The following is a 26,033-nucleotide window of genomic DNA, read 5'->3' as shown; positions in this document are numbered from 1 at the left end:
CATTGCTAAAGTTTTTGTGATTTTCAACGGGCTTTCATGTTAAGCCCAGCTATCATTAGTTTTATTCCACACCCTTTGTTTGTTTGTTGGTACTGGGGATTGAGCCCAGGGACACTAAACCAACTAATCTACATCCTCAGCCCTTTTATATAGTTTACTTAGAGACAAGATCTCACTAAATTGCTTACAGCCTCTGTAAATTGCTGAGATTGGCTTTGAAATTGCTATCCTCCTGCCTTAGTTTCTGGAGCTGCTGGAATTACAAGCATGCACCACCACGCCAAGCCTTTTATTCCACCTTTAGGACTAATTTGAGGAAGGTGAAAATCCAAAACTGTTCAATGTGAACCCTTAATTTAGAGCCATGGGTGCTTGAGAAATAACATTGTTTTCCTCTTTGAAGGGGACATTTAAGAATAAACCTAGAAAGTGACAGGAACTGTAAAGTTTAGCTCTCTCCTCAGTGAGAAATTTTATTTTATTAAAAAATCAAGGGCATAATAAAATCAATGTAAAAGTTAGAAAATTATTCTGGTGAAACAAACCCAGAATCTTTCAACAGAGATAAGTTACACAGAAAACAGAAAAGCCCTTTGTATCATAGCTGAAGATGGCAACCAGCAAATCAAGGAAATGAAGCCATCAAAATTACACAAAGTATTATAAGATTTCTAAAGTATTTTGTAATGTAAAAAAGTGGATGATACATTTTATTCATTTATTTGGTACTGAGTATTGAGCTCAGGGGCAGTTTACCACTGGGCTAAACCCCATTCTTTTAAAAATTTTTTTATTTTGAGACAAGGCCTCACTAAATTGCTGAGGCTGGCCTCCAACTTGTGAACTTCTTGCCTCAGCCTCTCCAGTAGCAAGGATTATAGGCATGTACCACCTGGAGTGGTTTTGCCTATGATGCATTTTATAAGTATTGCATGTTATGTGTTATAAATATTATTATATACCATGTTAATTTTGCTTGATAAAATTCATAGTGTGATAAAACAACCTTTCATAAGATTTTTAACATTTGTCATCATATTTAACACATTTCAGACTCTGGTATTATAAACAAAGCAAATAAATTGTTTTATGTAATTAATTTTTTTCCTGCTGGTGATTGCTCATGCTGGGTAAGTGCTCTCCTACTGAGCCACATTTCTGGTCCCACAACTTATTTTAAATTCTTCATTATGCTTTTTCATATTCTATAACAAAATGATTCTTTCCTTAGGACTAATTTCTTTTTTGTTTTTTTTACAATTTATTTTTTTGGTACTAGAATTGAACCCAAGGGTGCTTACTATATTCCCTGCAGTTTTTTTTTTTTTAATTTCATTTAGTGACAGGGCCTCTTCTAGGTTGCTGAAGCTGGCTTTGAATTTGTGATCCACCAGCCTCAGCCTCCAGAGCCACAGGGATTATAGGTGGGCCCCACCACGCCCAGCCCTAGGACTAATTTCAAGGGCTCCTGAGGTTGAAACTAATTTCTGTGGAGTGTATTCATTGCAGTTCACTCATTGTTGTTATTTTGAAGTGAATTGTGAGAAAAATCATTCAAAAAAATTTCTGTTTCTATTTCTAATATAGTAAACATAACTATTGATAATATATAAAAACTCCTTTATATCCTCAATATGTTTGAAGAGTGTAAAGCATTTCAACAAACAAACCAATATAAATGTTTGCTGACCCTTTGTGGACTCCAGGATTAAATCCTCTGTTTTAAGACTTATAAGTGGTGAAGGCCAAGTTCACTAATGAAGGCTAGGTTCTGCAAGGCAACCCTGCCCTCAATCCTGCAATGTCACAAGATGATTGAACTTTGCCAAGTTCTTGGGCACATTCCTTTGATTGTCCCACCCCCTCCAATCCCAAAAGCCTCTTAACTTCCACCTTGGTCTTGCATGAAGAAGCTCCATCTCTGGTTCACAACCTCTGGAGGTTAATGTCCATTTACTGATCTGCTCCATCTAGTCTGGGTGTGTCTTCACACTGGAAGTGGAATCTGGTGGCCAGTTCAGAGGAGCCACCACTCCCACAGCAACCATGGTAGAACAGCTTGTGCACCTGCTCAGGGAAGGAGCCTGGCCACACCTACCCAAAGCCCTCAGTGCCACTGCCCAGAACTTGGATGGATGCCCCATGTGAACCCTGCCACATAGTCTTGTGCTCCCCAGTGGGCCTCTCCTATTCCTCCTCTTGAATTAATAACTTATGGTGCAAAATCAGAAGTAGCACTGGGGTCTTTTACAATGCCCAGATCTGTTGTGCAGCTTCTGTGTGGCCTCAGAGGATTCTCCTCTGGTCAGTTCTTGCTCAGACTCATGTTAAGTCTTCTCCTCCTGGATGCTATTTAACATCATTTCAATTGGACCCCTTGCTTGAAGAAGAAATGGGGTAATTTCTGTATAACAAATTAGATGGTAAAATCAATATACATCCATATTTCACAGTGAATACATTGATACCAGGTGGAACTAAATTACTGGCTACCTTAGTAATTTACAACTGGTTGTCTCTGAACAGGTTACCATCATAGGCTTTGAAGCTACAGGGATTTAGGTTTGATTCCTGGTTCTATCACTCACTGTTCTGATTGCAAACAAGCTACTAATCCCTCAGGCCCACTGGGAATAATGGCTAGCAGAATCTGTCTCCTAAGGGTCAAAATGAGGATTAGATGAAAGAATGCAAGCTAGGCTCTTAGCTCAATGCCTGGCCCACAGTGAGCATACAGTTGATGTTTCTCCTATTATTATTAATATTAAAACTGTTCTGTGGGATTCGTGCAGATGCAAAGGACACCATGGGATGATGTAAAGAAACCTTCCTCTTCAAAAAAAAAAAAAAAAATCCCTCCTCTGGTCAAATTTTTGCTGCAGGCATGATAGGATCCAGGATAACATTAGTGACACATTGAGCTTTGGAATTTCATAACATATTTATTTTCAGTTTCCTGGGAAATACTCTAATACCCAGGACATAAACCTATAAACTCTGATTGTGCAGATGGCAAAACTTTAAAAATGTTATAAATACCCCCATCCTGTGTACATGTGCCAAGTATTATTGCTGCATCTTTAATGGAGAGCAAGAAGAACTCTAGGTCTGCAGGGTGTTTGCAATATTTGAGCATTGCCATGGATACAGTACCAAAGTCAACCACAAGTAATGTAAATGGGCCTCAGTGGGTTAAGGCAGCTAACATTGACAGAGACTATTCTCTCTTAAAGCATCATTCTTGGAAGAAATTTACAAAATATTTGGGAGGTGAGGCATGCTGCTGAATGTTACTTTGGATGCTTCATCCAACACTGCTAACAGGCACTTTGGCAGAACAGCAAGACATGAGGGACCCAGGTCTGCCACCCAATTGGCTGTGGGATGTTGGTGTTTATTTTCCTTAGTTTCTCCCAGTGTAAAACGAGGTGTGTGTGTGTGTGTGTGTGTGTGTGTGTGTGTGTGTGTGTGTTGAGGGGAGTGTTTTGCAGTTATTGCCAGCATTCTGATTAGAAGTGGATGGGAAACATGATTTCATCTCGTATCCAGTGTGGTTGAATGCAACTCTAGCTAAGTTAACCAAAATAAAGATACTTTTTGGAGACGTCCAAGATGAGCTACAATAATTGGTTGGACAAGGATTTTTTTTTCTGTTTGTCTTGTTCAAAAATTATATAGATTTCAGTTGGTTCTCATACTGTCTTAAAGACAGATTTTCCCCTTTAAGAGAGCAACATGAAATGTAAGTGACTGAGCTCTTGTTGGCAAATTGTCAAGAATTAAATGAAAATCAGATAAGTCAGTTACCAAACTCAGAATCCACAGAGTCCTTTCCAGATGCCAAAGTTTAGTTGCAATTGACCTATTGCAACATGAATGGGTCTTGCGGTTACAAATATATTACAACACTATTCATTTATATTAAAAATACAGTCAGAAAACAACGGTATACATTTTTGCAAGAACACAGGAAAAGCAAACACATTGGAATTATTGTCCAGGATTGGGGACAGCTGGGTAATGGGGATAATGGAAATAAAAAAAAACAAGAGGGAATAGACACTGAGACTCAAAGAGAGAATGTAATTTACCAAAGGAGAGATAGCTAATAAGTGTTGGGTGATTGAACAGAGCTGTCACTGAATGACTCAGGGCTGTCCCTCCCTCTGCCTCTTGTGCTCATAAAGGCAAACAATAACAACAAAAGATTACAAAGGGATTTGTTCCTTATCAACTCTGAGGGGTGTAATATTATTATTTTTTCCTTGTGAATAAAGTACCTTTAAGATTCATGCAAATCTAGTCTTCCTTCTTTAGGACTTTCACTTAGATCAGACCTCTTCTTGATTGGGTAATTTCATTTCTCAATAGCAGGAAAGGGAAGGTAAATAAATTCAGCTTTGGTGTTCTGAGGTCTTGATTCATGGAGACTGTAGAGGGCTCTAGAAAGTAGAAAGTTCTTGAACATGGGGCTCTTGGTGGGATTACTTACTCTCTGAGGATGAGCAACTGAAACGCCATGTTGGATGTTTTGTGAAAGCGCCACTGCTCATTTTTTTCTGGGGAATCTACTTCATGGTGGGCATCTATTCCAGGAACTCACACACAAGATAAAGGCAAATTCAGAATGTTCATGTGTATTTGCTTTCATTTGAAAATTACACAGGGATAAACCTGATGGCAATTATGTTTTTTATGTGAGGGTAAATAAAAATAAGGTTTTTAAAAAATTTTTATAAAAAAATAGAAGGAGAAGAAGAAGACTTCTCCATTTTACTTTTTTACACAGTTTTTCTTTTTTGGACCTTGTCAATGTCTTATATGTTAAGGATATAAGATAAAATTAAAAAGCATGGGGGAAAAAACCTCTCAAACTGAATGCCAATTAGCAAATAAACCTGAGCACCAACAGCATATTCACAAGGAGATAAAAGGTAACTTCTCTGCTACAAGGATAAAAAGACTTGCAAAGGTGATTCCTTGTTGGTGGTGACACTGGTTGAGAAGGTGTGATTCTGCAGTGGGGGTCTATGTGCCAGAGGACTGAGGGAGGGAGGCCATTGGAGCTGGGATTCTCACAGTGGGAGCAGGAAGTAGAGGAGGAAGAAGAGCCCTGGGGTATCAAACTGGAGTCAGAAGGCATCAGTATCAGTCCATGATTTAAAAAAAAAAAAAAAAAAGAAAAACAGAAAAGAGTAAAACATTTTTCTTAGCTCTGTCCCCTGAACAGTTTAGCTAAGCAATGATACCTTGAGCTTCAGGGACACAACAGATCTAGGTTACTAAATACATTTTACTAATAAAAGAAAGTCAGACTGCTCAGAGAATATTGAGGGACGTTTTGCAACATAACTTGAACAAACTCTTTAAAAACACCAGTCATAGAAAGTCTGTAATCCCAGCAACCCAGGAGTCTGAGGAAGAAGGATCCTTAATTTGAGGTCAGCCTCAGCAATTTATCAGGATCTTACATCAAAAATTTAAAAAAGGAGGGTGTTGGGGGATGTGACTCAGTTGTAAAGCCTCCCTGGGTTTAATCACCAGTAAAACGCACGCGTGTGTACAAAACACATACACACACACACACACACACACACACACACACAATCATTACAGGCAAAACTAAAAACAAAAATGGTAGTGGAACCCAACAACTAACTGCTATGTGTGATCCTGGGTTGGGTTCTGGATCCCCTTAACCCTCATCCTCAAATACCCAGAGGCTGTAAAGACATCTGCACCACGAAGAAAATTTGAACCTGAACTTCATATGAGATAATATGAACTCTCCCCTCCCCACCCTCTTGCTGGTCCTATCTCTCACATCATTGCTTGGATTTTTTCCCTCTTATTATTTGAGGTCTTCTTCCAAACATGTTTTCAATGTGGGTCTTGTCTGGCTCTTTATAAGCCCTTTCAAATAAGGTCAGTTTTTAGAAATATTTATTCAAATATTTCCTCTACTCTTATTTTTTTCTTTCTTTCTATCTGCTATTAGTATTTATGCTTGTTCTTCATGTTATGAAGTGTTTATTTTTCTTTTCTTTTTTCTTTAAAAAAAACCAGGGAATGAACCCAGGGGCGCTTAACCACTAGCCACATACCTAGCCCATTTTATTTTATTTTGAGACAGGGTTTTGTTAAGTTGCTTAGGGCCTCACTAAATCCCTGAGGCTGGCTTTGAACTCATGATCCTCCTTCCTCAGCCTCCTGAGCTTCTGGGATCACATGTGTGCACCACTGCGCCCAGTTCAACTATTTCTTTTTTGTACTTGATATCTTTTAGTCCTACTGTGGGAATTCTACAATCTTATATTCACAATTTATTTTCAACTATATCCATCATATTTCATTTGTTTTGTTTCCATTTATTATATTATTTCAACTGTTTTATATGCCAGATATTTTCACGTTTTTTTAAACAATTTTTTGTTCTTTTACATAATTTTCTCTTATTGCCTACCTAAAGAACACTTTTAGATTCTGGATCCTTCTGTTCCAACACATCTGTTTTGGAGGATATCTGTTCCTCGGTGTAGACTTCTCTTCCTCACTGTCCAATGAATTGGGTTGAGAGCTCTCCTTCCCTTGGGGCATCAAACTAGGTCATCCCATAGTACGCAGTGGAAGACGGCCACAGCCAGGCCCTCATCTCTGCTCTTCTTACAAGTGTAGTTAGTCCCCTGATGAGGGAGATCTGATTTTTACAAGTTTCTCTTTGCTACCATCTACTCTCTCCTCAGGATAAACTGCCCAGTGAAGCATTTTTTTTTTCCTTGTAGATGGAGACAATATATTTATTTTTATGTGGTGCTGAGGATCGAAACCCGAGCCTCATTCCAGCTAGGCAAGTGCTCTAATGCTGAGCCACATCCCCAACCTGAAGCTTTTTTTCTTATGAATTAACTGAAGGCTGAAGTGAGCTGGGAATGCACAAAGCCATCTTCCAGAGCACCCTGTTACCAAAGAAGGTCACACCTGGAAGGGTGCTTGCCAGGAACCTTGACCACAACAAAAACCAGAAACTTTGATCATCGATGTCCTCTTTGGAAATCGATTCTGGATAGCTCTCACAGACCCATGTGTAGGAAGAGAGACGCATACTCAACCTGCGCACCAGGAGAGGCCACCTTCTAAAGCTCAGGACAACTGAGGCACCCACCCATCTGGGACCCATATACCTTCCCTCGAAAAATCATATAAAGATTCTCCCTTAGGGCAAAGGTTAAGATGGTCATTTAAAAAGTGACAGCTGCCGTTTTCCAACACATGGCTTGCTATCACACTGCTTCCTGATGCAGTGACTCAATGGGGGTAGGGGGTGAGGGCAGCAAACCCAGCCTAGAACGGTTTTGAGGTAGGAGAGAAGAAATAAAAACAGGTGGGAAGGAGACAGAGAAGGAAAGTAGGTCTGTGACTTTAAGCCTAACAACTCCTCGAGTGCCCTCTCCATCACGCTCTGGCCATATTTCCTCTAGGCCTAAAGTTTTATGAGGTTCAATATACTTTAGAACACTGTAAGTCCAGTTATATATATACCTTGTTAGCTTACAGAATATATTTTTAGATTTATTAAAGGAAGAACAACTGAGAGATTGCTACAGAGCCACAATATGAGCACAGTCCAAGTGCTATCTAGAAACTAGATAATGTCACCATGAAAATTATTTAGAACTAGACCACTGTGGATCACTGTGCTCCGTAATCAAAAGAGTAAGCTTATCAAGTTCCCACCAGCCTACGTACTTCTCACACTCACCATTTACAAAGTGGCCTTTAAAAGAAAAAACCTGAATCCCAGGAGCTCTGGAGGCTAAGGCAGAAGGGTTGGGAGTTCATAGCCAGCCTCAGCAATTTAGCAAGTTCCTAAGTAACTTAGCAAGATCCTGTCACTAAATAAAATATAAAAGAGGGCTGGGTTGTGGCTAAGTGGTTAAGTGCCCCTGGGTTCAATTCCTGCTACCAAAAAAAAAAAAAAAAAAAAAAAAGAAGAAGGCTGAGACCCCAACAGTGTGGTTCACTCTTGAGGCCTGCACTCCTCTGCCTTTGAGTGTGCATCCTGCTCTAGTGCTTGCTATCCTGGCTAAATCTCAGCTTGAGCCACGTTAGATGTGTCCTGACATTCTTCTCTGAAATTTCGAGAATCTACTGGGACTGAGTTAAAGTCCTCTTTTTCCTTTTGGGGGACCTCCATGAACCTATCTGGTGACATTTCCAGTCCTAGTGATTTACAGAGTGAGAATCCAAGGACTACACAATTCTTAATCCCTGTTTAAGGCCAATCCACTAGCCCTTCCTTTGGCTAGGATTTCACTTTCTAAATTTAGGAAGAAATAACAATCTAATCCACAATCCTAGTGATTTGGTTGGGAGTGTGGTGGAGCAAATGACCTGTTATGAACTATTTCCCACACTGCCCACCCTCCCCCTATTGCTGACATTGATGGGCCCTGGTGCTATTGTGCTGAAAGGGTCCCTGCTGGTGACTGTCTTAAGGCAATTTGAAGGTATGAGAGCAGAGTGTGCCAAGTTCTCCAACCTTGTTCCACAAGCTGTCCAGACTATAGCTATTAATTAGCTAGCTCTCCACCCCCACAGACTGCAGTGGACTTTGGTCTAGACAGTGGGGAGAGTTCTCAGTCCCTCCACTCCTTAGTTTTAGGAATCCTGGCTTCTGTGTGCTTCTGTTGTCTCCTTCAGGGCTGACTGTTGGGGAGGGAGTCAATCTCCTGGCCAGTCAGTCATCTTGGCAAGAATTCTCTGCGTCTTCAACTACAAGATGGGGATGACATGACTGGAAGGAGTTGTGGATTTGAATATTTTACATCAACGTCTAGAATCAAGTAAATAATTGAAAGGTACTGGATTCTTTCTATTTTCAAAAGACCTCAATCCCCAAATTTCAATTGACGAATCCAATCAGGCATTTTAAGGCCTTGAACAATGTTCTTTTCATTTGCCTCCAAATACTGTATATAGTGAGTGCTGAGCTTACAATGAAGTTTTTATTATTGACAAAAACATGTTGGCTGGGCTGGGGATATAGCTCAGTTGGCAGAATACTTGCCTCATATGCACAAGGCCCTGGAGTTCAACCCCCAGCATCATACACACACACACACATACTCGCACACCAACCCATGTTGACACATACAGAAATTAACCTCATCCTCAGGGAACCATGATAGAATCATCTGACTTCTAGTTCTAGATTTTTTTTTTTTCTTCCTGGCTACTCAAAGTGCTGTACATCACAGACAGCCTGCTAGACCTGTAGAATCTCCTCTATACTCTACACTTGACGCCATCAGTCTTAACATCATCACTAACGTCTCTTCTCTCCACTAAGAATTTCATTTGCTGTGTAGAGACTTTTTACTTTGATGAAATAACCGAATCATGCCTGGCCTAATCGAGCTTGATTGCTGGATTCAATCACTTTTACTTAATCAAGCTTAAATTACAAACTGCATTTTTACAAGATCCTACTTGATCCATCTGAAGAATCAAGTTTGAGAAGCACTGGATGCATCATGGGAAATTGTAGACCTTCCAGAGCAACTCTACTCCTGTTGCCTGTGTTGTATTTTTTTTTTCCCCCTAGTACTGGGATTGAATCCAGGGCACTGCACATGCTAGGCAAGCCCTCTAACTCTGAGCTATGTTCCCAGCCCCTTGCCAGCATTATAATCAGTTTATCTAAATGACTTTAAATTTGCCATTCTGTTTTCATCCTAAGGATGTGGAATTATTCTTGTCCTTTTTAAATGATAAAAAATTGGGCACACGTATGATGTGTAGCATAATGTTTTGACATATGTGTACATTGTGAAATAACTATATCAGGCTCAATAAAATCACTTTATATAGAAATTTTTGTTGTTGTGAAAACACTTAAAAATCTATTCTTTTAGCAATTTCCACGTACCTAATATATTGTTAATAACTATATTCACCATGTTGAACATCAGACCTCTTGAATTTATTCCTCCTTTCTAACTGAAAATATGCTTCTTTTGACAAATATTCTCAGCCCCTGATAGCCTTCAAGGTTCTCTGAGTTTAACTTTTTTTTAAGATTCCACATATAAGTGAGGTCACGTGACATATGTCTTTCTGTATCTTGTTTAAATCACTGAACACAATGTCCTTCAGTCTTTCCATGCTGTTCTAAATATCAGAATTTCCTCTTTCAAAGGTTGAATAGTATTCTACTATGTAGATACATCACATTTTCCTTATGCATTCATCTGTTGATGGACACATAAATTGATTTCATACCTTGGTTACTGAAAACAATACTGCAATGAACATGGGAGCGCAGATGTCTCTTTGACACGTTGATCTCATTTCCTTTGGATATATATCCAGTAATGAGATTGCTGGGTGATGTTAGTTCTATTTTTAACTTTTTGAGGAACCACCACACTGTTTATCATAAATGGGTTACTGATTTACATTCCATCAGCAGTGTACTAGGGTTCCCTTTTCTCTGCATTTGGCCAACACTTATCTTTACTCCTTTTGGTAATAGCCATTCTAACTGGTGTGAGTAGACGACATTTTAAAAATATTCTATTTTTTGTTGTAATTGGACACAATACCTCTTGTTTATCAATATATTTTTATGTGGTGCTGAGGATAGAACCCAGGGCCTCACACATGCGAGGCAAACACTCTACCACTGAGCTACAACCCCACCTCCAGGATAGTATCTTATTGTGGTTCAGTTTGCATTTCTCTGATTATTAGTGACCTTGAGCATTTTTTTGTACATCTGTTGGCCATTTGTTTGTCTCTTTTTGTTTTGTGTGGTTCTGGGGATTGACACTAGAGGTGCTGTACCCATGAGCTACATCTCCAGCCATTTTTAAGTTTTAATTAAAACATATATTTTTTCATATATTTTTTGACCATTATGTTACTAGCGCTGCCCTTGAACTTCTGACCCTCCTGACTCCAACTTCTGAGTTACTGCAATTTCAGTCTTGTGCCACCAGGGGCAGATTTTTTCTTCTTCCTTTTGCTTTTTTCTTGTTCTGGAGATTGAACCTGGGGTACTTAACCACTGAGCCACATCCTCAGCAGTTTTATTTATTTTGAGACAGGGTCTTGCTAAGTTACCTAGGGCCTCCCTAAATTGCTGAAGGTGGCTTTGAACTTGCCCTCCTCCTGCCTCAGCCTCCCAAGACACTGGGATTACAGGCATTATGCCACTGCACTTGACTTTTTTCTTCTTTTGAAATTATCTACTCAGGGACTTTTCACTTATTAATTGAGTACTTTGTTTGTTGCTTCAGTTTGAGTTCCTAGTATGTTTTGGATATTAACCCATTATCAGGTGTGTGGCTTTGCACATATTTTCTTCCACTCTGAAGGTTGCCTCTTCCCTCTGTTGAGAACTTCATTTGCTGTGCAGAAGCTTCTTATACTTTGATGAAATCCTGTTTGTCTATTTTTACTTCTGTTGCCTGTTCTTTTTGGGGTCATGTCCAAAAAATCATTGCTAAGATTAATGCCATGGAGAATTTGTATCTTCTTCAACTTCTTTCATCTTGGTTTTTGTTTTCAGTGTAGAGACCTCCCACTTTTTTTGTATTCCTAAGTACTGAAATGTGTTGTTTTCCTAAGTACTGAATATTTTAGTATGGTAGAAGCCATCTTAATATGTTTCTTAGAAATTGCAGATGCACTACAGGGCCTGGTGGTGCATGCCTGTAATCCCAGTGGCTTGGGAGGCTGAGGCAAGAGGATTTCAAGTTCAAAGCCAAAGCCAGCCTCAGCAACTTAGCATGGCCCTAGCAACTTAGCAAGACCATGTCTCTAAATAAAATATAAAATGGGCTGGGGATGTGGCTCAAGAGTTCCGCATCCCTGGGTTTAATTCCCGGTACCAAAAAAAAAGCATATTTAGTGGCAATTGATTAGCATTTTCAAATGTTCACGGTGGAATCAGTATACAAATCTCTTCATAAAAAAGAAAAAAATTTGGAGAATATACTTTCATTATATATAGTGAGTTAAAAAATATTTAGATGGGGTAAAGAACTACATAAAATTGTACATAATGAAGAGTAAGTTTCCATTTCATCTTTTCTTATTCTTTTAGTTATATATGACGATGGAATATACCATGACACAATTATAAAAGCAAGAAATACAATTGTTCTAATTCAGTCCCTGATATTTCCTCTTCTCCTCCCTTCTTCCCTCCCACTGTTCCCTTCCCTCTACGCTACTGATCCTTCTGCCATTTATAGTTTTTTTTTTTTAAATTAGTATCTTTTGGATGTACATGATGGTGAGATTCACTAAGGCATATCCATTTATGTACATAGGAAAGTTATGTCCGATTCATTTCACCGTCTTTCCCTATTCTCATCCCTCCTCCCTTCCCTTCATTCTCCTTTATCTAATCCTCTGATCTTTCTTCTTCTTCTTCTTTTTTTTTTACCTACTTTTATTTTGGATTAGCTTCTTCATATCAGAAAACATCAGACCTTTAACTTTTTGGAGCTGGCTTATTTCACTTAGTATGGTGGTCTCCAATTCCATCCAGTGACTGGCAAATGCCATAAAGTCATTGTCTATGGCTTGTGTATATACACCACATTTTCTTTATCCATCCATCTGTTGAGGGGCACCCAGATTGACTCCATAGCATAGCTACTGTGAATTGTGCTGCTATAAACACTGATGTGGCTGGGTCACTACAGTGTGCTGACTTTAAATCTTTTGGATACATATGGAGGAATGCAATGACTCTATCAAAAGGTGGTTCCATTCCTAGTTTTCTGAGGACTCTTTTTTTTCCCGAGTGGTTACACCAATTTGCAGTCTTACCAGCAATGCATCCCCACCTCCTCACCAATATTTGTTAATTGTATTCTTCATAATTGCCATTCTGACAGAAGATGAAATCTCAAGTGTAGTTTTAGTTTGCAGTTTCCTAATTACTAGCAATGTTAAACATTTTTTTTTCATATATTTTTTCACCACTCATATATTTTTTTTTTCATTTGAGAAGTGTCTATTTAGTTCCTTTGCAGGGAAATGGTATTTATTAACCAAGTCACCAAACTTAGTTTGAATTAAGGAAACTCCAGGAAGGGCCTTAGCAAGATAAAATTGCAGTTGCACTCTATCCTCTAACTTCTTTTCTTTTGTGTAAAGACATAAGGGCCTTCTGAGAGGGCAAATTGTTTTCCTAAAAAGCCTCAACACATCTGAAATTTAGCCTCTTAAACCTAAGGCTTGTTAACACCATGACTTATAAAACATGTTCAGACTTGGATTCATAAACATGTGAATGGAGGCCATGTTAGTTTATATGTTGATCTTTCTATTAAGATGTGAGGTCATTTTTTTTTCTTTTTTGTTCTTCCAAACTATACATGCTCTGGAAATCTTTTGGGTTTATGAGAAAACAGGCCAGTCTCTTCATCTTCCATGTTTGCTTCCATGAAGATGCCTCTGGCCTTTTCTCATTCATCTCAACATAGATCTGTTTCTCCCATATCACCACCATGACTAATGCAGAGCCAAGATGGCTCCATTTTTCTGTTTACTTTTTGCTTCACAGACTTACTTCTAAACTCCTGGGCTGTGTGGGAAGAGGAAATACAAGGCTCAGGGTTCTGCCTCTCTCTGGAAAATGTTGAGTAGGTCACTCTCGCTGGGATGCAGTTTATGGTTCTATAAAATTAATGACCTGTAGCACCTGTTAAGATCCCCTTTGGTTCTAAGTCATAATAATGCCACAGATAGGATCATAGGATTTCTTTGTTTGGCATTTTAAAAATGCCAGAATGCTGCACAGATTTTATCAGATGTTGAATGAAAACAGAAACAAAGAGGAAACAACCATACAAGGAAAAAGAGACACTGGTATCCAACCCAGAGACTCAGAGAGCACACAGGAATGGAGAACTACACACCCCACAACCAGGGCATTCTGCATTTCTTAATCAGTGAATACCAAACTGATATTTGAACTGTGCCAACAGTTCCATTTAGACCTACTGAGAAAAAGAATAAAATGTATGATAATATCAACACTGATCAAAACAAAAAAAATCCATTTCATTGTAGAGAAAGTCACAGCATTTTATTTGAGTTAGTCTATTTCATTTATTCATCTGCCACGTTGTTCTGGGCACAATTATTGTCATTATTAGTGTCATTTGGAGACAGCTATGCTTTAAAAAAAATCTGGGTTGGATCTCCATGATGCTTAATTCCTGGTCAAATTTTTTTCTTTACTCAAAAATAACCCCTACTCCAAGAGGAAGATCAGGAAAGACTGAGATATATTTGCAAAAAAAATTATGTCCGCTAAAAACAATTCATAGCTCATGATCTCTCACGGGGGCTTTCTTTTTGGGGAGAGTTGTTTCTTCTAAGTGTTTTCTAATACAACAACCTGTCCAAGGAATCACAAAGGGAAATGAGAAATAGCTTCCAGAGAACAAGCAGATGCTCTCCTCAGAAGGAGCCCTAATGTCTCCTAAGTGTGATGGTGCCATTCTGCCAAGGTAAAGGGACAGAGATAGGGGACCTCTCTCCCCAAAGGCCAGTAGAAATAAAGTACATTCAGGTTAATCAGGGAGGTAGTAATCAGCTGGAAAACCCAGAGGTTAGCATCTCTAGAAAGGAATGTGGGTGTGACCGAGTAAGCTAGGGCTGGATGAAGAAAGTGACAGACAGCAGGAGACTGGGGAAAAATCCATATTTCCCCAGAGAACCACCTGATGCACAGGTGGGAACAGGTGCCCCAGGGAAAAGGACAGCTGCCTGAGTTGTGGCCCTGAATTGAAAGGGCAATCTAGCAGTGGCCATCACACTCTGCCTACCACAGAGCACTGTATTCCTGGGGCCACGTGCAGGGAAGGATCACTGCTGGCTGGCAGCATCAGGGAGACCCTGTCCTGGTCCTCTGCTCTGGGTTCTCGGCAGGTCTTTTGGGCCTTTACATAATTGCTTAGTTGAGGAGATAAGATCTTGCCTCACAGGTGTCTAAAAAATGTATTATGGAAGTGTCAATTCATTTTGGTTCAGAAAGGTGAGAACAAATTTAGAAGAGATGCTTTACTCAGAAACAGGGAGCACAGACCCACCAGCAAGCAAATCTAGTACTCCTTTCAGCCCTGAAGACAGAGAGGGACCAGCACAGCCAAGGGCCTCAGAGAAGGAGGCTGCAAGTCTGCTGCCATTCAAGTTTTCTGTAGAACGTGGAAAACCAGAGTTTTTTCTTATTTCTTTCTTAGATAACAACTAGTCAACTCACGCTCAACCCGAGCATATGGAAGAAAAATGAACACTGAGAGGGTCTTAAATACCTTTGTAGGACAGACACTTTTAGAATGTAGAAAGATCATCAAGTAAACAGAGCACCCCCAAAAGAGAGTCTGAATGCGAAAGCGGAGAGGAAGTTTTTGCTTTCTCCTTTAACTGTGTTTTTGGCGCTTTGGCCTGTAAGCAATCAAGATGGAGAGAGATGCTATCCCAAAGAGGAAAGTCTGCAAGAACCAGAGTAGTTGAGCCCGACTGTCTGTGATTCCTTTATACCTGAAAAAGAAAGAACAAAATTCAGAAACCAGAATTGTCATTTTATGGGGGTTACTGACTTCTCTATTTTTTTCATTTAGCACTTCCATCTACTTTCAGGTTTATTTTGCTGTTTTTCTCTGAAGGGGAAAGATGGGTTCATTTACTTTTCATCTCTCTTGTTTTCTGATAAATGCATCTTAGATGGTACACCTCCCTGGGAACCAGTCTGCCTGCTCTCTGGGTACAGTATTGTACAACTGTTTCTCATGTGATTCTGATCAGTGGATAGGTAATCAGCATTAGCAGGGCATCAGAGCAAGTCTCTTGAAGACAGACCAGAAGAGAATCCCAGCTTTCCACCTACTAGCTGTGACATGGAAAATCACTCAGTTTTCTCATTTGAAAAATAGGAATAGTAGTTTCTAACTCACAAAATTTTGACGTGATTGGTAAGATAATATACTCAAAGGGCTTAGGAAAGAGCTTGGTGCATAGTAATAATAATCACCTGCTCACAGAGTCTTTAAAATTAAACTGGTTAAAACAAAACTCCAATTAATAAATAAGAAAACTGATCTAATTGAAGGAAATTTTAGTCTCATCTGTAATATAAATCTTATTTGGATGACTTTTTATTTAAAACAAACATCACATATAAAAGCATATAGTTTTCAACACTAACAGACTTAAAAGGACCATAAAGAATCTTAGTAAATTCAAAAGAAGCATTTGATAAATTTTATCATCTATTCTTAATAAAAGTTCTCAGCAAACTTAGAAATACAGTGGAGCTTCCGAAATTTAATAGAGGTCTACAGAACTCTAGAAGAAACAATTCCTATAACATGATACACAGAGAGGTTTTTTGTTTGTTTGTTTGTTTTGTACTGGGGATTGAACTGAGGGCCACTGAGCCACATTCCCAGCCCTATTTTATATTTTATTTAGAGACAGGGTCTCACTGAGCTGCTTAGCACCTTGCCATTGCTGAGGCTGGCTTTGAACTCGTGATCCTCCTGTCTCAGCCTCCCAAGTCACTGTGATTTCAGGCTTGTGCTACTGCACCTGGCAGAAGGCTTTCTTTTAAGATTAGGAACCATGCATAATGTCTACTACCACCACTTTCAGTTGACACTGTAAATATAGCCAGCACACAAAGGGAAGAACCAACCAAAGGTACATAAAATTGAAAAGAAGAAGTGCAACTATCTAGACACAATTGTATATGTAGAGACTATTAGAATTAATAAATGGACTAAATAAATAAATGGACTTAGCAAGGTTGTTAGATATCAGGGTGATATATAAAAATTGATGATATCCACACAGACTACCATCAAACAATTAGAAAAGGAAGAAAAGTCATTTATAATATCATCTGAAAGTAGAAACAGCTGGCCATAGTCAATAAATGAATAAACAAAGATGTAAAATACCTCCTAAAATTACAGAACTTTATTGATATATTATAGGAGATTTTAATAGATGGATACGGATCATTTCATGTTTAGAAGATGCAGGAATGGAAATGTCAGTTCTCTTCAAATTAATTCGCATGGTGAATACAATAATGATCTCAACAGGTTTAGATTTTTGCTTTTGCAGCATATGACAAGGCATAAGAATGTGTAAAAGTCCAGGAGCAGCCTCCTTCTTGAACAAGAAGGCAAGAGGACGTGCTTTATCAGCTGTCAATGATCATAAAGCCACTACTACTGACAGAGCCATGTTGTCCCAAGAATGAACACACAGACCAATGGAGCAAAACAGGAAGCTTAGAAACAGCCATACAGAAATATACATATGATATAAGACAGGTACATCAATGGAGATTGAATTCAATCACAAATGGCCCTGGGAGGACTGAGCATCCATATGGAAAAAGGTGACGTCAGAAACATCTTTCCCACTCCCAAATAAGTTCCAGGTACATTAAAGGCATAAATGTGAGAGGCAAAGTTGTAAAACTCTTTTAGAAGACACTGTTAAAGAATACTTTCATCATTTCAATACAAAGAAAAAAAAATAAATTTGATTACACTGATCAACTTCTATTTTTCAAAAGATCTACCAGAAGAAAAAGACCCAGAGAAAGAATATTTGCAAAACATCTAAGTGGCAAAGTAGTTAAATAAAGGGGGAAAAGAAAAAAGTTCCTATAGATGGATAAGAAAAGGGCAATTACCCAATTATAAAAGTGTTAGTGTGGGTGGTGTAGGCCAAATGTACCAAAGACATATTTATTGCAATACAGTTTATAATGGCAAAACAATTTAGAGACTTAAAAAGTTGATCAGAAGGGAACTTTCTTCAATACATTAAGGCACATTCACATAATAGAACACTATGCACTAATATTAATGGATGGAGTAAAATTCACATGAATAGACACAGAAAAACAGGGATATGTAACTATGGAAAACTGTTAATAGAAGAAGTTCTATGTATGTGTAAAATTATTTATAAATGCATAAATCGTAATGATAAATATTAAACTTTTAATAATGACTATTTTGGGGGATTTTAGGAGACCTTTAAATTTTCATTTCATTTAATCTTTTTTTTGCAGTACTAGTGATTGAACTAGGGCTGTACCAGCCCTTTTAATTTTAAATTTTGAGACAGGGTCTTATTAAGTTGCTGAGGCTGGCTTCGAACTTAGATCTTTCTGCCTAACCTTCCCAGTCACTGGGACTACAGGAGTGCACTACTGCACCTGACATTACCAAGAAATTAATTTATTTATTTTGATTGCTGAAGATCGAATCTAGGGCCATGCACATGCTAGATAAAAACTATACCCCTGAGCCACGTCCCTAGCTTTAACATGAAATTGTTAAAAACATAGAAAAGGAGCTTAATATTATGATTATGGTTGACATAAAGACAAACATCGTCCAATCCTATCTCTGGTTAAGAGGAATTTACAAAAAATGTATTGAATTTATACCAAGGTGCCAGATGCTCAGTAAATTATGCCTCTCATAATTATCTAGAATCAAGGATATTGTCAGCTGGGTGCAGTGCCACAGGCCTGTAATCTCAGCAACTCCAAAGGCTGAGGCAAGAGGATCTCAAGTTCAAAGTCAGCCTCAGCAACTTAGTGGGACCCTAAAGTGCCCTGGGTTCAGTACCCACACTGTTTTGTGCATACTACTTATTCAATTAAAAATTTCACATGCATGAAAAAAGGAATCCACCAAAATGTTATATGTAGCTATTTCTGGGTAGTAGAATTTGGGAGGCTGCAATTGTACTACAGGTTTTCACTTATTTATTTATTCTTTCATTTATCTTATAATTCAAAAGGAGTATTTATTCTGATTTACAATCCAACAGATTAGGCCACGATTTCAAGAACCAACTTCTCCATGTCTAACCTCCCTCTGCTCTTCAAAAGACTGATAAAAGAATGTTAAAAATTGAGTCTTTAGGTTTTTTTTTTTTTTTAAAGAGAGAGTGAGAGAGGAGAGAGAGAGAGAATTTTTTTTAATATTTATTTTTCAGTTCTCGGCGGACACAACATCTTTGTTGGTATGTGGTGCTGAGGATCGAACCCGGGCCGCACGCATGCCAGGCGAGCGCGCTACCGCTTGAGCCACATCCCCAGCCCGAGTCTTTAGGTTTTCATTAGAGGTTCCAAATGCCATTACAAAATAAGAGTTTTTTTAAAATACACATATCTAGTTTCCATACCCAGAGATTCTGATATGGTATGTGTTGCTTCACACATAGGAATGTTCTTTCTTAAAGTTATACAGATAATTCTGGGCCACAATGCAAATGTAAAGCCCCCAGACTAGACCCTATTCAGCAGATACCAGTATAGGTTAATACCACATGAGAAAGATCTCTTTAAAAATTCTCTTTAACCTGTATTAGAAAAAGGTTCTCTGCATATTTGACTTTGCATAAGCATATACAGAAATGCTGATTCAAAGGATAAGATGGTTATAATAATGCCATCTATACTCTGGCAGTCTAAGTTCAAGGACTGGGCCAAACAACTCTAAGGTAAGATTTCACTAAGAAGCTGAAGAGGCCATTGGAAGAGGTACCTGTATGCTCTGACATTTTCTGTGTCAAGTCCAGAGAATGGCTTCAAGAGAACCAGTTGGAGAGATTGATATGAGCCCTTGAGATTTGAAGAAAGGATTAGTAGCTGACTCAAAAGTATTAAGACTGTTTTAGTCTGCTGGGTGAAAGAGCAAAGAAACTAGCTGTACTGGGAACTGTACACAATTGCAGATTATCACCTGGAAGGATAAGGAAATCAGCCAGCCAGATTTTTTTAGAAGGGTACTGGACCTGGTTAATTTCGAAGGAACCCTGCCTGAAAGGCCCAAATGAAGCATAGATGTGATCTCAATAAAAGGGTAAAAGTCTTTCTCAAAACAGGTCCAGAGGTAAAAGTACAAAGTGGCATGCTGGAGGAGGCACCAGGAAAAACCATCAAGGGAAATGCAAAGGGAGATCCACAATGATAAGCAATTTCCTCCCAATTCACCAAAGGCCCTCTAGAGAAAAAGAGTCTACACTGAATTTGCAACATAGATAGCACCCAAATAACTGATCAAGAGACTGGGCCTGTTTCCCTAACCATTCCTACCATTCCAAGGAAGGCACAAGCAGGCTCCTGAGCCATAGCTGGATAGGAGCTGACATTTTGAATTAGAAGAAGCTTACAGTTTTAACAAACAGACTAGATGAGAGTGGACAATTACAGATAGTGACTAAAAAACCCACAGATCTGTCTGAGTTTCATCCAGGGCTATAGCGGGGGTGCGGGGGAGACAGAAAAATTCATGGGGTAAATTTACCTGGAGAGGGGTGAAAAGAACATAGTTGTTTTCTGCTCTTTTGGTAGAAAGCCCAGTGTGTTTAATAACAAGAGGATAGAATACCATAATCTATACTTAGCAGTTTCTTGCATGGTATGCACCCACTCAATGTTAATTATTTTTATTATTAAAATATAGTGGTAATACAGTGTCTGACTTTGCACTTTTAGAAGTAATACAACAATAATAGAAGTAATAATTAATCTGGGTCATACAAAGATATTAATTTCAAAGAAATTAAGCATTAGGATAATCATCTTTGTATCATAATTTCTGTATTTGCTTATGCAAAGCACAAACGTAAAGAGAATTTTTTTTCTAGTACTTTCACACCGTATTAACCTACACTGGAATCTGATGAATTGTATTGTGCTCCAGAATTATCTGTGGAACTTTAAGAAAGATCATATGCCTATGTCTGAAGCAAGACCTACCAGATCAGAATCTCTGGGTCTGGAAACCACACTTATATATTTCATAAAAGCTCCTCAGGTGACTCAGTTGTGACACTAGGACTGTGAACCATTGACCTACATCAATAACTTAGCTCTTTTTTCAAATTAGAAGGAAGCCTAACCTTTTGTTCTAGTTGGGGCCACACAGTTTTGAAAACATAACAAAAGTCATCTCAATTAGATAACTAAATAAATGATTAACAAACAAACTGAATTTATTCATCAAACATTTACTGAGTACTCCATGTCAGGTTCAGTACTAGGTATGGGGATTCAGATCTAACCTGAGAGTGTTCTCATCCTACAAGTATATAAATTATTGAAATGTGGCTACTCTCATCTTCCATTAGATACCATGAGAAAGGTGACAAAGACCTATTGCAAAGACTTACTTGCACAATACCATGGCATATAAGGACTCTCCCACGTGAATCAGCCAGGCAAGCCAATACCTGAAACAGGGAAAACAAAAACATTTTGACTAGTTTAAGGTGATAGCTACCAACTGATGAAATCTAACAAGAAATCTTAAAAAGAAAGGTGTCTTAATGTGAACTAGCAACACTTGTTAGATATCTAACAGCAATTGCAGGCTTTTCAGGTCTCCAGTGAGACCAGTGCTGTAATGTCCACAACTGGTTTCTGCAGTTCTCCTTACCCATTATGCAGGAGGGTGTGATGGTGGTTCACCAAATACTGAGTAAAGTAGCCCAGAGGTCCAAGGCTCTGATAAGGGACACTCTGAGGCCAGAGGACAACACACTGAAAGAGAAGCAGAAGTACAAAGTATCTTTTAGATCATTTAAAAGATCAGCAATTATTTATTTTTGAGAGCAGCTATGAAATAATACTGATTCTACAAAACAACTCAGACTGTAAAAACTCTGAACAGCATCATTTGGACCTCCATTTTTTTTTTTTTTTTTGAGGTGGTGGAGATTGAACCCAGAGGCTTGTGCATGCAAGGCAAGCACTCTATCAACCGAGCTATATCCCCAGCCCTTGGTCCTTTACTTTTTTAAACATTTATTTATTTATATGTGGTTTTGAGGATGGAACCCAGGGCCTCACACACTGAAGGCAAGCACTCTACCAGAGTCACAACTCCCGCTCTGGTCCTCCATTTTTAAATTTTAATTTACAAAAGTGACTATACTGCGATGTGTATGCAGAGGAAACTATGTGGTTATCAAACTCAATGCCCAGGGTGGCCAACTCCTAATCTTATTAATGAATTTCAGCAAAACATTATTTTACAGAGGTCATTAACATTTTTTTAGTTTATGTTCCTTGACTAGCTTTTTACTGAAGAAACTACAGCTTGAGCCAAAGCCCCATTTAATGTAAAACTTCTGTCTCTTCCTTCACTTGTGTACTTTTAAAACTGGAAATGATTCACTGCACAAAGATGAAAAATAGGTAAGATTCACTTTGTGAAGTTATAATAGCAATTACTTAAACACATGAGGTTTCTATAGTAAAATTATCAACTTTTCTTCAGCCTATGTTGTAATCTCTACCAGCTTAGTTTTGCTTAGTTTTTTGAGAATTGTCAACAGTGTCAAAGTTTATTCATCTCTGTCAAGAGAAATACTGTTTCTCCCAAGATGCTCTTTTCCATATAAAATTAAAACAAAGCATGAATTATCAGGGCAAACAAAAACAAATAAAAGGAAGTATACAGCTCCATGATAGCCCCATGTGAAGTCCTCAAAGCTTTTCCCCCTTTGGATTCCACCTAATCAGAGAGTCAAAATAGCACAACAGAAATGCACCTTTGAAAAGTTTCAATTCAATGCCTTCATTTTACATATGGGGAAATCAGGACAGTGGTGGTCACACTTGACACCAAACAACACCGTGGACATGAGGACTCCCCAATCTTCAGAATCCCTCCTGGGCAATAGTCAAATAGCTTTGCCTTCCTTCATATTTACATCAATTTAGCTCCCAAATATTTCCTAGCATTTTTCCCATTAAATAAACTCTCAGCCCTACAAAAGACGTGCTTCCTCTGTAGAGCTTTCTTGCTGCCACATCTATGCCCAAACAGTTAGTTATATCCTCTTTATTTCTTTTGAGCAATTTAATCCTGCCCATTGTTCAGCTTTATCCCCATTTTCCAAGCCATTCCAACTGCTTCAAACATTCTGCTTCGGAAGTCCTATCTTGAGCTGACAGGGCTATGGAAGTCTGTCAACTTGACTTCTTTATTCTTTGTGAGAGGCTCAGACTCGGTTAAGCCTGAATAACCAACTGCACAGGGAGCCGGAGCACAAGGGCAGTAGCCCTCTAAAGCAGAAGATTTCCCAAGAGCCCAGGGAACTTCCGCTTACACCAGTAACGTGGGCAACCGTCAGGAGCGCAAGCGCAGAACCTCACTCCCACAGCAACCCTCGCCCAACGAAGGCCTGACCGGCCCAAACCGATCTACCGCCCGCCCCAGGACTCACCGAGAAGTATCCCAGCGTCAGGGCTGTGACCAGCGAGGGCAAGGGTCTGGCTACACGGAAGTAGGAGGTAGCGTCCCTGCCGACCTCCGACTTCCCCTCCACCATCTTGAAAGACCCAGGCACTGAGTTCCCGGGTGGGGAGCTTGCTGGCGTCCACATAGGGAAAGCCTGGCGAGCCGGTTTCTTAGAGCCTTGAGCACCCGCCCAAGGCCCTGCTGAGGACTAATTCTTCAGCATATCCTCCCCAGGTCTCGGCCCTCCCCACCCCATCCAAACGCGCTGGAGCCAGGACTGCGCCTGCGCGGACCCCCTGCAGGCGAGTCCTGAGACCTTGCAGCACTACCTCTGCTCCCTGGGTGGGTGGCCCTTGCCCTTACCGTGTAGTAGCCGAAGGAGAGGGTAATGACTGTGAACCAGAACAGACTGCCCCTCCGGAAGTAGGCTGCACCACCTGCTACGGTCGCCATCGCTGCAGCGTCTCCAGGGGAATGAGCGGCCACCCAGTTCCGCGCGGGAGTGGGAGCTGGATCGGACCTGGGCTGGGCGAGGGAGAGGCGTGCGCCACCGTGTGGGGGTGAAGACAGAAATCAGTCTCTCTAGTGCATTCCCTCCTCCTCTCTCTCTTTTTGGCACCTGGGATTGAACCCTGGGGCGCTCAACCTCTTGGATCTTCTGAATAAGTATTTTCTCAGTTTTCCTTTTACTTCTTATCCCCCAGATTCAAGATTGCCTGTGTTCTCTGTGCTTTCTGTACATTTGAGATTCAATTTTCATCTCCTTTTTCATGACTCTAAAATGCTCTTTCTAATCTTGACATCTCCCCAGATACTGCTAGTCGCTTTCACCAAATAACCTGCACACATTAAAAACAGTCTACGCTCACTATTCACAATCAGTTCTGACTACAGCTCCCCTATTTATGTAAATAGCACTCTCCTTCTACGCTGTACCCCCCATACCTAGTTAACTGTAGAGAATCCTCTTGTTGGGGTAACATGACATCTCATTCTTTTGGATTAAACCATGATTTGTTTAATCCCCACTCTTTCTGGGTTATTCCTTTCTGATTTTTTTCTCCCTCAACAACCACATGCACAACATTTATCAAATCTACAAATGACAGGGTCATCTTCAGGTGTAGTTCTGATTAAGGTTTTCATTTTGCTTTTTTGGAACTTTTCTAATGCTTATTTCTTGTTTGAAAACATTTTTCTTCAGATATTAAATCTGAAGCAAGGGAGACATTGGAGAAATAATTCACTTTAGAAATAATTCAACAAAATGGCTTGGGTTAATGGACTAGAGAGCTAAATTTTAGTTTTATAACGTCTGAAAACCAGGAATTGGTGGGAAGAGTGAGTGCATCTCACATTCGAAGGATCTTATTGCCTATCATGCACACATCAGCAATCCAGATACCATATAAGATTATTACTTAGATGTCAGTAGTTTTTGTCATGTTCAGAAAGGCTTCCTCGCTTCCATCCAATTTGACTTTTACAAGGGACAGGGAACTTGAATTGTGTAACCTCAAGACATCCTGCGCTGTTGTCCCCTCTGGGCTGTGGTCCCCTCTGGGCTAGCAGAGGACTTTCTTACCCCTGGACACTTCTCCTTTCAGGATGGTTTGATGACCTAAACATGGAAAACAAAAATTGTTTCTTTTTCCCATAAGATTGGCCTACAAGGTATGAAGACACACTATAAAGGACTGTAGTAATAAAAATTTTTGGTATTTGACATGCAAAACCAACAAATAGATCAATAGGAAATAATACCCACTAATAGAACTCATATATCCAAGCACTTATTTTATGATGAAGGTAATACTTCAAATTGAGGAGGAAAAATGGGCAATTAGCTAAATTATTGTGGGACAATTAGCTAACTATTTGGGTCTCACTAATTTGCTAGAGCTGACCTCGAACTTGTGATCCTTCTTCCTCAGCTCTCGGAGTTGCAGAGATTATAGGCACAAACCCACCATGTCTGACCTAGTTATCTTTGAGAGTAAAAATGTTTTAAACTTTGCTCCCATCCCCAAACACAAATTCTCAGTGCAGTATCACAGGGTACAGAGAAAAATAGTACCCTTGGTGTTCTGATGAGATGGCTAGAGAGTAGAATAGCCATGTGCCATGATGTAGCAAACCCCTTCTTCCACGCTTCTTCAGGAACATAATGGGGGGAGCATTTAAATAAATTTTTAAAAATAAAAACCAAACATCATGTGTCCAGACAATCAGGAGCAGTATTTTTATTTCATTTTTTTTTTTGGCTTGAAGAAACAAATGTGAAATTGAGTGAAGGAAGATGAGGATGGAAAAGCAGGAAGGGTCCTGATCATGAATGACACTGGGTAGCAGCCTGTTATGATCCTACAGCCCAAGCAAGTTAGGGAAGGTTTTTTTGTTTGATTGTTTCGCACCTGGGAATTGAAAATGTCTGTTGTACATGGGATGAAGGTGAAGTTGGAAGCAGGGAAAAAGAAAAATTAACAAAGCTTTACATGATGGGAATGGAGGAAAGATTTCATCACTCCCTCAAATATGGAAGAAATGTTTCTGCAGGCCCATTTAGTGCAGAGGTAATGCTTTATCCCAGAGATACAACAGTGAAGAAGACAAATGCAGCCTGGGGCGCTCAGGTTAGGTACAATGTAGGTCAGCTGACAGGAAAATCAGTAATAGGGATTAACTAGAGACAAGTGTGTCTGTGTTGCATTGATCCTGTAT

The 26,033-nt window shown here is 39.4% G+C and overlaps 1 protein-coding gene and 2 long non-coding RNA genes across 4 annotated transcripts in view; 2 read left to right on the top strand and 1 right to left on the bottom strand.

The window, feature by feature from the left end:
- The first annotated feature begins 8,635 nt into the window (after nt 1-8,635).
- LOC144375228 (uncharacterized) overlaps nt 8,636-26,033 on the top strand; it is a 33,697-nt gene continuing 16,299 nt past the window's right edge. Inside the window, exon 1 of the long non-coding RNA XR_013434794.1 lies at nt 8,636-8,858. This is a non-coding gene — a long non-coding RNA (uncharacterized LOC144375228). The remainder of the gene's footprint in view (nt 8,859-26,033) is intronic.
- Nucleotides 14,081-23,857, bottom strand: Tmem254 (transmembrane protein 254). 2 transcript variants are annotated; one of them, XM_005325826.5, is made up of 4 exons: nt 23,676-23,857; nt 21,504-21,607; nt 21,238-21,297; nt 14,081-15,567 (listed from the first exon to the last, which is right to left on the bottom strand). In XM_005325826.5, the coding sequence occupies exons 1-4, from the start codon at nt 23,763-23,765 to the stop codon at nt 15,447-15,449; spliced, it is 375 nt and encodes a 124-aa protein (XP_005325883.1). In that variant the 5' UTR covers nt 23,766-23,857; the 3' UTR covers nt 14,081-15,446. The 2 variants fall into 2 exon arrangements, with proteins under 2 accessions (XP_005325883.1, XP_005325882.1); XM_005325825.5 differs by lacking the exon at nt 23,676-23,857 and adding an exon at nt 23,299-23,669.
- Nucleotides 22,160-24,340, top strand: LOC144375229 (uncharacterized). The gene is made up of 2 exons (XR_013434795.1): nt 22,160-23,365; nt 23,547-24,340. It is a non-coding gene; the product is annotated as an uncharacterized LOC144375229 (long non-coding RNA).

Source organism: Ictidomys tridecemlineatus, chromosome 1 (assembly GCF_052094955.1).
Source record: "Ictidomys tridecemlineatus isolate mIctTri1 chromosome 1, mIctTri1.hap1, whole genome shotgun sequence".
Lineage (NCBI taxonomy): Eukaryota > Metazoa > Chordata > Mammalia > Rodentia > Sciuridae > Ictidomys > Ictidomys tridecemlineatus.
The sequence above is the reverse complement of the archived record's forward strand: the minus strand, read 5'-3'. Positions and strand labels throughout refer to the sequence as shown.

Coding starts and splice junctions, on each gene's coding strand:
- Tmem254 (XM_005325825.5), bottom strand. CDS start 23,457: ATGTGGACGCCAGCAAGCTCCCCACCCGGGAACTCAGTGCCTGGGTCT. Junction 21,608..23,298: donor TGACGCTGGGATACTTCTCG/GTGAGTCCTGGG, acceptor CTTCTCTTTCAG/TGTGTTGTCCTCTGGCCTCA. Junction 21,298..21,503: donor CACACCCTCCTGCATAATGG/GTAAGGAGAACT, acceptor TCCCTGTTTCAG/GTATTGGCTTGCCTGGCTGA.